This window comes from Fundulus heteroclitus, chromosome 1 (genome assembly GCF_011125445.2).
Source record: "Fundulus heteroclitus isolate FHET01 chromosome 1, MU-UCD_Fhet_4.1, whole genome shotgun sequence".
Taxonomy (NCBI): Eukaryota; Metazoa; Chordata; class Actinopteri; order Cyprinodontiformes; family Fundulidae; genus Fundulus; species Fundulus heteroclitus.
In genome coordinates, this window is record NC_046361.1 from 17,877,872 (window position 1) to 17,890,553 (window position 12,682).

The 12,682-nt window shown below is 40.8% G+C and overlaps 1 protein-coding gene across 2 annotated transcripts; it reads left to right on the top strand.

Moving 5' to 3' along the window:
- Positions 1 to 424: 424 nt before the first annotated feature.
- Positions 425 to 12,273, top strand: perm1 (PPARGC1 and ESRR induced regulator, muscle 1). 2 transcript variants are annotated; one of them, XM_012850433.3, is made up of 4 exons: positions 425 to 514; positions 3,899 to 7,461; positions 11,014 to 11,130; positions 11,458 to 12,273. In XM_012850433.3, the coding sequence occupies exons 2-4, from the start codon at positions 3,921 to 3,923 to the stop codon at positions 11,571 to 11,573; spliced, it is 3,774 nt and encodes a 1,257-aa protein (XP_012705887.3). In that variant the 5' UTR covers positions 425 to 514; positions 3,899 to 3,920; the 3' UTR covers positions 11,574 to 12,273. The 2 variants fall into 2 exon arrangements, with proteins under 2 accessions (XP_012705887.3, XP_035992681.1); XM_036136788.1 differs by lacking the exons at positions 11,014 to 11,130; positions 11,458 to 12,273 and adding an exon at positions 10,005 to 10,980.
- The last annotated feature ends 409 nt before the right edge of the window (positions 12,274 to 12,682 follow it).

Sequence of the window (12,682 nt, forward strand, 5' to 3'; positions counted from 1 at the left end):
CCACTTTGCAACCATCACGTCACTTTGTTACCAGCTGATTTACACACACTTTCACATGACCCTCATATCTGGCCAGGAGCTGCTTTCCTACAGTCACTGACAGGGAGGCTACTGCTCCCTCTGCTGGATTTAAACTGGTGTTGATATAAAATCCCACTATATAAGTGATAAAAAGGCTCCAAAACGACCATTGGTAGAGTATCGCAGAGGTCAGCAGCATGTGAGCACACTAAAATCACATTTAAAACTACAGTGTTACTAGTGAAGCTGTGTGCTGGTGGAAAATCTATTTAAAGTGCTGAAATGTTATACCTCTGTCAGACAAGGCGGCTGTAGGAACACTGCGTGTATTACGTGATCTAAAGCACCGCGCTATATTTAACGAATCATGGGGCTTGCTGCACTGCTTGCTCTGCCACAGGAAACGCCCACCAGAAAGAACATGACATGGCTCTGCAGCTTCGTCCTGCACCTCTGATCTGTGCGGACCAAGGTCGCAGCCGAAGCAGGACAGGTAGGCAACCTGTGGAAGTGTGAAAATCTAAGGGTTGAATAAGAAACTACAAAAAGACTTGAAGTAAATATCTGGAGTAGTTTAGAGAAGTTGCATTTATAGAACATATACTTTGCATGAACAACTTATGCTGAACAATGTTGCACAGATAAAGTACCTTGATTTTTTTTTTATTATTGATTTTGCATAACTGGCTTAATTAGTGAACCACTTTATTTAACCCTGGCACCCAGTAATTTAACATTTACAGTGATAGAAAAAGCAAATGCTCCCACATAGTAATAATATTAACAAAAATAATAATCTGGTCATGTCCATTAAACAGTCAATGTATATTACAAAATGTCTTTAAGTAAAACTGAGCTAAGCTGCAGTTTCACAAGAAAATCTATGACTGTTTCTACACCCCTGGCAATTCTTAAAATATGAATGTAGGTGAAGCATTTTTCATTTTAAACTTTGCTTTTCTGTATGATAAGACTGTGTAGGACATTTGAGTGAATGAATCCATGGCTTGTGTAAATATGGGGATTCCCTGTGTCACATTAAAAATGATTGCGATGCAAAAGCCTATTTCTCTTGGCCATTCTTCAAAATGGCAAAGACAAGAAAACATATACTTGAAGGCAAGGCGTGTTTATTGATAATGTACTTTTCAGTAACAATATGATTCAAAGTTGTGATTCAAGTGCAACATATATGGGTTGTTCCTGATATATAAAATGCCTACTGGAAAATAGCTGATTGCATACTGTATGCATAGTCAGAATATAGATGAGGAGCTCAAAACTGCTGGAACTCTGACAAACATGGCTACACAGCTTATTTTGCTGCGACGCCCAGTTACAGAACAGAAGATGATGATGGTAAGAACGATTAAAAAAAACAAAACTTTCTTAGTTTAGGAGGCTAACTTTCAAGCTATTTGCTTTGGTCAGATGAGACTAGGTTTATTGTAAAACATATAGGATGAGAAAGCACCTCACATTTATTTTAAGTACAGTGGAGGGTCTGTCATGCTGTGTGCATACTTCTCTGTCCAAAAGGAACCTTTTTCTGAGTGCATGACACTCTACAAGTAAACTGTAGATGAAAAAAATCATTAATGCTTTTTTTTTAGCTTTTGGATCTTTTAATAGGTTAATGATCTGAAATAAATGGCTAAATCAACACCAAAGTCATTCAACATCCACAAAATCAACCCTCTACCATCATAGTCACAGCAACTCTTTCCTATAGCCGACCTGTGGGATGATCTGAAGAGGAAACGACATAACAAAGGATCCAGGAAGATTTGGAAAAGTTTTACAAAGCATAATGACCCAAGATCCTTTACCTTGTATTCCTCTTGTGACATACATACCAGAGAAATAATCTAAGGGGTTTAGCTACTAACTTCTATCTTGTTAGAAAAATGGGATTGTATAACAGCAGGAATACCAACAACTATAGTACACATGATTTCATGTAAGATTATCCTATTCTATAAATTCAGTATATAGACACTTAATGATTGCAAAGTGCGTCGTTTTTGTAGCTTTAAAATAGGCCCAGATCATTAACCCTTCTTAAACTTGCTTGACAGTTGTTATTTCTTTGCATCCTTTGTTTGTTTGTTTTTGTTTTTTTTTTTGCAAATGTGGCACATGAAGTTATGGTCAAATGTGTCAACCTGACAATATGCAGGCTTTGTAGATGATCTCCAAATCTCCTGAAGATGTCTAATAGTAGGTTTTTTCTATAGATTCTGTATATCAATAGAAACAGTAGTTATATACAAATCATAAAAGGGTCTAGTTTTTTCTTTTCTTGTTTACTTTTTGTAGAATAAAAACATGTAACCCCTTGAAAACCACCAGCTTAGCCCTTCTAAAATACGTTGTTCCAGAGGTTTTGAGAATAGCTTTGATGCAACTTTACAAGCTCAAAGGAACTATACCTGAATTTATTTTTATTTGGTTAACTAAATGCTTTTTATGCACTGTATTATAAGTTAAAAGACGTAATTTGATAATAACAATTGACTGGTAATCGCGTGAGTCCAGGTTTTTTTTTAGTAGGAGTAAGCAGTGAAATGGAGACAACCCGGGACAATGTTTTCTGCCAATGGCACAACGAGGAGCGGAGCCACTACTAAGCAGCAGCTCCTCCAGCTCGTACACGACAGTGTATGTAAACAGCACAGCATGGCGTGCATGTAAGCATTGACCATTCACATAGAAAAACATAATTTACCAGAGACATAGCCATTTATGACAAAGAAAACAAAGTAAAGACCCTCAATGAAGCCTAGTTTCCTCTAGAGGATCGTGCACAAGCTTGAAGTGCTTGTTTAGTCTCGTGCATATCGAGGGTTTCTCATGGGGAAAAAACTTTTTGGGACGGGGCTTACAGTTCAAACTAAACTGTGCTCCGTTCGAATTTGTGCAGGATCAGTGATAGTCCATTTAAATCTATAATTTTAAGGCAAACACGTTCTCATTCTCAGCTCTAATATTATCTATTAACTTGCGTAGATTGCATCAAATGATTTTTGCTGTTTCCAACCATTATATTGCTTTCCGGAGTTGATTTTAATACTGTGTGTAAGGGTTTCAATCTGTTGTTGGACAGTTATGAACATAATGGAGGTTCACCGTCTTGAACACGTTGACATAATCCAGAGCAGGGGATCAACCGGTGGTCATTCAAATGGAAGATGATTCATTGCTGATCTCTTCCAGCAAAGCAATGATTTCTAAGTTTGCTGCAGTAAATGTCAACATTTAAGATGTTAGTGTTAAATGTTGACATTTTTTAAATGGCTCCCTTCTTAAATGTTTTCCACTTATGAAAAGTCTTTCTCTCTGTAGAAACGTGGAGCCCAATTTTCTTTTTAAATGTCTTCTTATCCTTCTCAAACATATAGGGACCATCTTTTCTAGGATCGCTGCTGACGTCTTTTCATCTTTGGCACTAAGATGATCCACGTCTTGTGCATCAGACCAGTAAACAGGAATAATTTCTGCCTTTGACAGCAGACTTGGTCAAAGCATTTGATTTGCAGCACCTTTTAGACGCACCATCCTTGTGTGTGAGAGCACACGACTTAGTGCTTGTAAACTTTTTTTTAGCATTTTTGATCACTTAAAAGTCAACGATTGTATGTTTTTGCTACTGCATCTGCAAGATTTTCTCTGGTATCGTAGTCAGCTCGTTTTAGGAAAGGGTCCACATATTTTTCTTGTTTGGTCCTCATGCAGAAAATACAAAAGACATTTATTTGCACTACAACTAAAGACTTGCAATTTGAAACTTTATAGAGACTTTATGGAGAACATCTAGTACATATACCGAGTGTAGTTGAAGTCATCATAAAGTACTCAATATGCTTTTGTATTGCAGGTTCTGCTGAGCCCAAAGCCAGATGGAGGACTTTGAATACAGCTTGGAGATCAGCGACCGAGACTGGGAGTGCTTTTTTGCAGAGTGTGAGGGGTGCAACCTTCTTCCTCCTTCTTTAGCAGGTGTGGATGATTCCGGCATGAGTGATTTCGATGAAGCTTTTCTCGCCCAGAGAGCCCGAAGAGTTGACCCCACACCAGAATCCCCAGTAAATGAGCATCCTGTCGAAGGCCCCCCAGAGTGTGGTGGCTCTCCTCCTGTGAAGCGGCACTTTGGGCAACATGAGACCGGTGAATTTGACAGTGTTCTCTCAGGCAGTGAGGAGGACATACACCTGCAGTCTGTCAACATATTTTTTGAAAGGCTGAAAGGTCTAAGAGAGGCCGAGCCGAGCCAAGAGAGAGTTGAAAACAACAAAGAGGCAAAACAAGAGGAGCAACAAGTCAGTGGCAGGACTCTATCAAAAAGCTGCCCTAAGCTGAACACGGTATCCGATAGGGTGGAAAGAGCACTTGGCAAAGAGACCGAGAGGCCGGTCGACACCATCTGGAACAGCGACACAATGAAAACAGTCACAGCTGAGTCTAACTTTTCCTCCGAACCTGAAACCTGCAGCACTTCTCCCCTCAGTTTTTGCAGATCACCCGGAACAGAGTTGTTCATAACAGAGGAAGACTTCACGGACAGCGCAGTGGACGAGGTGGCACAGTGGAGTCGGCTTCACGACTCGACAGAGAGCGTCGTTGGCTCAGACACAAAAGCTCAGCCCTACAGATTGGAAATGTGGAGAAGTATGGACGACATCAAGCGAGACGATCTGGTGACGAGTCCGGAAACCTTCTGCAAAAAGTGCAGCTCCAGAGAAGACCAGATGTCTACCCCAGAGGGCTCTCAGTTGGTCTCCATGAGGAGGAAAAGGAAAAAGAAGAGGCGGTTCAGTCTGGAGGCAGGTGACGGTGGGCATCTGTGTGAGAGGCACTCGAAGGAGAAGCAGTTAGCGGTAAAAGAGGGAAGACGTTTGTTTCTATCAACAGAGACACTAGATTTAAAAGAGCAGCAGAACAATCTCACATATGTTCTCACTCCGAACCCCGCCACCATCAAGTTCCCAGAGAATTTCTCTGCTCAGGAGATAAAAATTGAGCTCTCCCTTTCTGTTTCCCCAAGTGACAATCAATGCCAGCGACTGCAACAAAGAACACGTACAGATGGAAATTATCTAAGCGACCACACAGCCAGAGCCCCTCTGAGTCAGCGGGACAACACTGCTAATGATGCAGCAGATTTACAGCTAAACGGCGAGTTTCAGGTCGCAGAATCACCCGGTTCGATAGAAAATCCCTGCTTGACGGTTTCAGCTGCTGACGTGGAGACAGAAAAGTCAGAAAGTCAGAGGCAAGAATTAAAATCTGCCGTTCTTCAGCCGTGTGATGAAAGAAATGTGTCAGTCAGTGACTGCGAAAATGAGCAACATGTAAAACGTTCAGCAGCAGAGGTCAACTCCATCAGCCCCTTATCGAGCGCAGAGTCATGTGCTCCTCCCATGGACGTCGTCCAAAATGGTAAACTATCCGCTGCTAAGTCAGACCTGGCCACGGAGGCTGGAAATTGTGGCCCGGACAAACGCGCGGCGTGTCAATGTGATTGTGAGCGTGTGGAACAGCTGGAAAGTTATGGTCCAAACATACATCAAGGCGGCCCTGCAGTGGAGGAAACTCACCTTTCTGTAGACACAACTGGAGGGATCATTTCTCAGCCAAGGCCATTCCAGGATGAGACTCTGGATGAAGCTCTCAGTGCTAATTCAACATCGGAGCACGTTGATAAGTTACCTAACAAAAGCTGCTTGTCAGGAAATGTTTCTGGTCTAGATACAGAACAACAAACAGACCCTTCAGAGGTTCTAACTTCAAATATCTTCTCAGAGAAGACTAAAGAAGAGGAAAGCTCACTGATTTTGGAATCAACTAGCAACAGTCAGACGGATAATGAAGCTTCCCAAAGCGAAAACCTACAAGGAAGTTCTTCAGATGTTATCGATGAATCAACCTGTTATATTCTGGATTGTACTCCAGAGTCTGTCCTTTCACTTTCCAATGAAAACCACACAGACAAGTCTCCAGGTTTTTGTTCATCTGTGATTGGCCATGAATCTGTTCAAGAAGGAAAAGAGAAGCCGGATCTCTTGGCTGATAAAGAGGTAAACCATGTTTCCTATGGACCCAAAAGCCAAGAAGAATTAAAGTTTGACTTGGCGAGCGAAGCAGACGAAGTTATCGCTACGTCCGTAGAGACCGACAAACCAGAGAAGGCGCCGAATTCTGTGTTTGCCATGTCGTCGTTTTGGAGGGAGATGGAGAAGCTGACAATAAACGACATTTTGGGTTTACGAAGCGCGTGCGAATCCGCTCCACCTGGTCCACTTCCAGCTGTAAAGGAAAGTGAGGAAACGGTGGTCGATTCAAACAGTTTTACAGGAGAGAATGAGTTCAAGTTGGAAGAAGTCACAGAAGAAATAAGTGAGGTCGTTTCGCCATCTTCACAAGCTGTTACCTGGCAGAGTGAATCTGTGCCAACCAGCCTATGTCCAGAAATGTGTCCAGAGCGCACAGTGTTGGAATCTGAGACTTATTCCTCCCAACCTGTCCTCACTGAAAAGGCTCAAAAATACCTTAAAAAGATTTCTAAAACAGTCAGTGTGCACAACTTGCAGGCTCTAGAATCAGAGTCTTTTAGCTACACGTTCAAAGGTGATGCACTGCAAACCTTAGACGAGCAAGAAACTGGAAACTTGACCTATCTCACCGGGACTGCGGCAGCAAAGAAAGAAACAAATTTACCTTCATCCTCTGCAAACACCTACAGGATCTCGTTCGCAGACATATTTCAGTATTTCTTTGGAGAAAAACCGTCAGTTTCCAGCCAGTCAGCGATGGAAGATACAACCAGCATCAACACGGGTGGAAACTCTGTCCCTGAAACATACGATCATTTCTTTTCCGAGTTTGACAACGAGAGCTTCTTCTACCCGCTCGTAACGGCAGCAGAGAAAAGCAAAGACAAGCCAGTTCCCATATTCTCCTACTCTCGCTCAACCAGTAGAAACTACCAGTTCCCAGAGGCCTACGAGCATTTCTTTGCGTCCTCCTCATCTGACGATTCCTCCGCCGAATCCGACGAAGAAGAAAACTACCGCCCTGTGAAGGTGGTGAGCAGGTTCAGCCGCAAAGTCAGCTCCACTCAGGTTACCACCGACGTATACGAGAATTTCTTCACAGACGGCGACCTCACAGGGAGCCTCTTCTCTTTGAGTTCGCTCTCCTTCCGGAAGATTAGCTTCGCAAATCCTGCAGCCCGGGAGGAAGGGACGACCTCGCTGGTACCTGTGAGGCAGAGCTCCAGACACCAGCTTCAGAAAAGAGGTTTTCCAGTCAATGCGCTGGGCAATCCAGACGTGATGTTTCCCGATCCGCTGCTGTACCAGCTGGAGGAGAGGATCTCCAGACAGCTCGCTCTGCAGCCTTGCAGATACGAAGGCCTGGAGGTGGCTGTTTCTAACCCAAGTAAGCAAAATGGTTTACAGTACACTCAGTTAACAAAAAAATACTAATTACCCCCTTAATGTTTTCTGTGCTGATGTTATAGGGTGAATAAGTTTCAAGGACCCTTTAATTCTGTTAAAATAGGTCAATTTAGAATGCCTTAAGTGTCCAATGATAATCACAGTGGAAAACAGATATTTACATAAAATGCATATATTAAATCAGGATAAAGATTTTCCATGTTAGGTCAGTTACCATTATTAAACTTATTTCTATTAGCTAAATGGCAAAATAGTAAGAGAGAGAACATTTTTAGAGAATATTTCATTTTAACTGTTTGGCAATAATATCGATTTTTTAGTGCAAAAAGTGGGAATGTTGTGCCCTGAGAACGCCGTTCCACCTGTGGTGGCAGCGTCATGGTGCGTGGGTGTTTTACTGTAGGAGGGACTGGTGCATCTCATATAATAGGAGGCAGGGTCTCAAGACATCTGCGAGGAAGTTGAAGTTTGGTGCCAATGCGTTTTTCCAAATGATCAATGACTCTAATCATGCTCCCAGGTTAGCTACATAGTGGCTCATGGGCAACGGAGTCACAGTTGTGGACTGGCCTCAAAGCTCTGATCTCAGTCCTCAAAGAAGATTTGTGGGCTGAGCCGAAAAAGGCCCGCATTAACGGAGCGGACAACAAATCTGACTTAGTTACACCGGTTCTGTCTGCAGGAATGGGCCAAAAGTCCAGCAAACTGTTGAAAGAAGCTTAATGAAGGCTAACCTAAATGCAAATAATACAGTTTAAAAAGCAATACTACCAAATACTAAGTAAACATATTTTATTTAATGTCCTCACAAATAAAAGCAATGTTCAGTGTGATAGATTTTTCCCCCCCTTCAACCATCCCAATATATTATTTTCTATATTCTGGAAAAGGCAGCGCCTTGAAAAGGGCAGCAAGGCCACAATGACCTGTCTACCCTGGTTTATCTTTCTCTTGATGGGTTGTACTAAAATGTAATTTCCCCCACGGGGGGACAATAAAGCATAAGCTATTCAATTTAATTTCAGAAAGTGAGGAAAAGAAAGACAGTCTGAAGGGATGAATTGCTTTACTTAATCAAGGAGCAATCCTATTGTATGCTTAAAGAAACAAGGGTCTGCATACAATAAAAATCTATTTATTTTAAAAATCAAAGTTGTCACTGTAAGTGTAATTGAATAAGAAACGAACAAGGTGCTAAATTAACCTTGTTCGTTAATTATTATATTAATAATTTATTATAGCCAAATTATTAACCTCTATAATTGACTTTTACTAACTGACTAAAAGTAATAAACCAGTTTGACTAACAATAAACTGAAAAACGTGATATTTCAAGTCATTATAAGGGAAATTTCTGAGGCAAATGACCATTCAACATGCCCTTTAAACTGATTAAGTCTAACTTGATCAGAAAACTCTGTCATTCTCTGACTCAGAAATTTAAAGCAAGGTTTCACACATAATTATTGTTATTAAAGTTTTTAGCTGACTTATATCTGAAGGAAAGGTTTAGAGAGGAAAAAGTAGAGAATCCAAAGGAGGAGCGCCTTTTAACAGTGCACCCACCTTACTGTGAACTGGGTGTTTTTGGGTCAGTTCAATAAATCAGAGCTCAGGCAGAGGAGTGGGGGTGGTCAGAATCCATGATTTATTTCAGGGTAGCCTAAACTTGATCCATGTAAATGAAATAGTCAAGAACACTGCATTCATTTTGGGCTTTTACTGATGTTGTTGAATTGCTATTTTTTCCAGGATGGGATGATTATGTAACATATGCAGCTTACACAGAATTTGCAAACAAGGACTGAGTGCAGAAGTTTGAATTTACTGTTATTTTAAATGGATAAGCCAGTATAGATGATGGCTGGATAGATGAAAGAATTAGCTCCTGAATAGATTTCTTCTATTTTGCTTTGTTTGTCTCTCATACAGGTTCTATTTAAATTATTTCTTGATTCTGCAGGTCAGGCGTTTGTCGTATGTGGATGTAGCTAGAACAATGTAACCAAACAATGTGCTTATTGGGCAGTAGCATTTCAACATGGGGGCAGGTTGCTTGCTTTTTCTTGTTAATCAAATCATTGCTTAGTTTAAAAGTTACTTTAAAATGCTTTGCATTTCCTGTAATTTGTTGCTTTTCTGATATTAAATTAGTTTGATGATCTGAAACATAAATGTTCAACAAAAATGCAAAAACAGAAGAAACCTGTGCGGGGGTCAGATACCTTTTTATGGCACCGTACATTTGGATTTGGATGAATGTCTTCAGCAAATTACAACATTTAAAAAAATGTCCATTAACACTTTTTGATCTTAATGCAAGCAGGATGTTGAACTATTCCTCTTATTAAAAATGCTCCTTTATAGTGGTTGTTTTCTCTGGACCCAGTCCTGAACTTTCACTCAGATTGAGCCTCAGCCTCTTCCAACTGTGTCAACCTTCCAGCTGCTGCAAAGTTTTAACCTTCTGATTGGAGATGAATCTGAAAGTCTTCACCCTGAACATTTTTCTTCTCTTTTCAGTCACATAGCTCAGTCTTTGTCCAATCTGACGATAAAACTTCTGTCTGAAAGACAAAGCTGCTAAGTCCAGTTTGAAGGTGCTGAGCCGTGGAGCAGGAGCTTCTTTCTTGTCCAGCAGCCTCTCAGCTCTTGGATATTTAAAACCACCTTTACTGTGGGCAGTGACCACGGTGCTCAGGAACTTCAGTCCTATGATTGGCTGGAGCCTTGCTGCTTCTCAGGTGCTTTCTGAACCTCTCAATCACTTTTTTCCTCAGCTTTGAGGTTGGGTGTTTATGCAGGGCAATGATCCCAAGTAAAAATAGCATACCTAGTCCTCTGGAAAACGAGTGGTTTAAAACAAATCAATATAAAGCAAAAGTTTAATCTGCCATTTTTGCCCCTGAGAAGTGCCTCAAAGCTTCTCAACAGAAATGCATCTGACTATGCTGCTAAACCAGACCAAATTTAGTTTCATCCTCTGGACAACGCAGCAGTAACTTATCTGACCTCTGCAGTCAGTCTCTCTTTGTTTATGTCACATGTGGGCGGTTGTGATGCAGGAATGTCATCCACTCTGCCGTAGCATTGGCGGCCGGGACGGATTCTCTTTCCTCAGCTGTCAGATGACACCGAGAGAACGTCATGTCAGAGCCAGGAGGCATGGTCCTACGTGATAACTCGACTTCACTCAATGAGGGTCTGCTCTAAGCTGCCAAGACCTCCGTGATTTATGCTTGGAGGGGAAGTCAGAACACCTCCTCTTGGAGGAGAGTCTGTTTCAAAATCCCTCTTTTACAAACTCAAGTAGCCCTTGATGAATGTTTGGGTTCAAGTGTAAGTTTACAAAAAGTGCCATTTTTATGAAAATAAACTTGCATGTGAGAAATTAGTGCAGGTTTAATGGACTTCTCAGCCAACCTGCTGAGAATAATGTCCTTTCCTGGATTAATAAATAGCGTTTTGTAAACCTGTTGTGCTGCAGTTCTATAAATACTGCAGTTATTTAAAATTGCTTCTATTGTTTCAGGGTTAGATGCCCCCCTCCTGCCTCTGAAGCAGTCGGATATGTGTTTGGTTTGCATTGCGTTTGCCTCATGGGTGCTGAAGACTGCTAATCCTCAAGTCGGTGATGCCTGGAAGGCCGGTAGGTGTATTATTACTGTGTGAGGCACCAACGAGCTTTAAATGATTCCTCGGAAAGAAAAGAAAGGAAGAAAGGATGTTTTTTTTTCTGTTGGATGGTTGTGTAAATCAGTGAATGTGGTTTATGTTTTAGTGTTGGAGCTCCTGCAAACATTACTTTGTAAAGAACTCTAAATGTAAAGAATTTGCTTCTACTTTTCATGTAAAATGCAATGGAAAAATTAAAATACAGCTTAATGGAGATTGCGGAGACTCTTTTGCTGACACTGTTTTGAAATGAAATAATGAGTGTTGCTATGACCTTTATTCACTTTCTGCTTTCTTTCAGTTCTGCTGGCAAATGTAAGTGCTCTGTCCGCCATCAGATACCTGCGTAAGTACGTCAAAGTGGAGGCCCCGACCAGTGAGACGAAGTCCCGCTATCCTGCTCTGACAGAGTCTTGATCTTTCTGCGTCCAAACACGTTACCTTTATCTATAAATCACTTTGAACCTCTAAAGGAGATCAGCCCTAAAGCGTTTGTCGATGTCTCTACAAATTCATCTTCAGCTTCAGATTATTAAACTTTTTGATCAATCTTGTAGAGTCTTTGACCATTAAAAGCTGAGAGAATTCATGTGAGGTTTAAAATGACCAAACACAATAAAAAAAGTTTGTTTAATAAAAAAATAGAAGGTTTGAGAAATTTGTAAATAATATTAGTGAAGGGAGAGGAGAGGCAGGGTTTCTCTGAGCTGTACAGACTTGAGATGACCGATGAATGTGTGATAAATAAATGTGAATTTGAGGCACTTTAAAAATTCAGGAGAAAGTTTTTTGATCCTTTTTTTTTCCTATATGGGATTTTTTTTTTTTTTGTAGCAGCTGCTTTTATTTCAGTATGTAAAATATTCTCATTACCAAGTACTTGTTGAATTTAAAGGTGTGGGATCCAACGTTGTAATAAACATGGCGGTTTACCAAAAGGAAATAAATGTTTTGTTTTAGGAGCAGCATTTTGTGCCAGTGTCTGTTATATAATAAATCCCCTGAAGGGCATTTTGTTCCTGATAAACCAGCTGTAAAAACGTGAGCTGTTGTTTTGCTGCTGTGTTTGTCACTCTTAGCTGTTGGTTTATTTAAAAGAAGAAAAAAAAAGTGAAAACAGTGTCTCTGAGTTTTGTTCTGGTTCTTCTTCATTGAGCACTTGTACGTCTTGGGGGTTTAAACACTAGAGGGCATCACTGGTTCAAAAAAAAATGAATCACTATTTTAATTTGCAGTAGGTTGAGGGATTCAGATCAGCAAACAAGCTTGAATATTAGACAAAAATAATCCAAGTAAATAAAAAGGCAGGTTTCAAATTGCGGTTTAATTCAAAAAGGGGAAAAAACAAACATCCAAATCAACATGGCTTTCTATGGAGAACTCCCCTAAAACTAATAATTGGTTAGCCCCTGTTTGGTGACAAGAACTGCCTCAAAGCAGTGAAGCTATTACCGTGCTGATTCCCTGTTGAATCATTTTAGTCCACTTCTCATTGCAGAATTGCTTCAATAAGCCACATTGAAGGT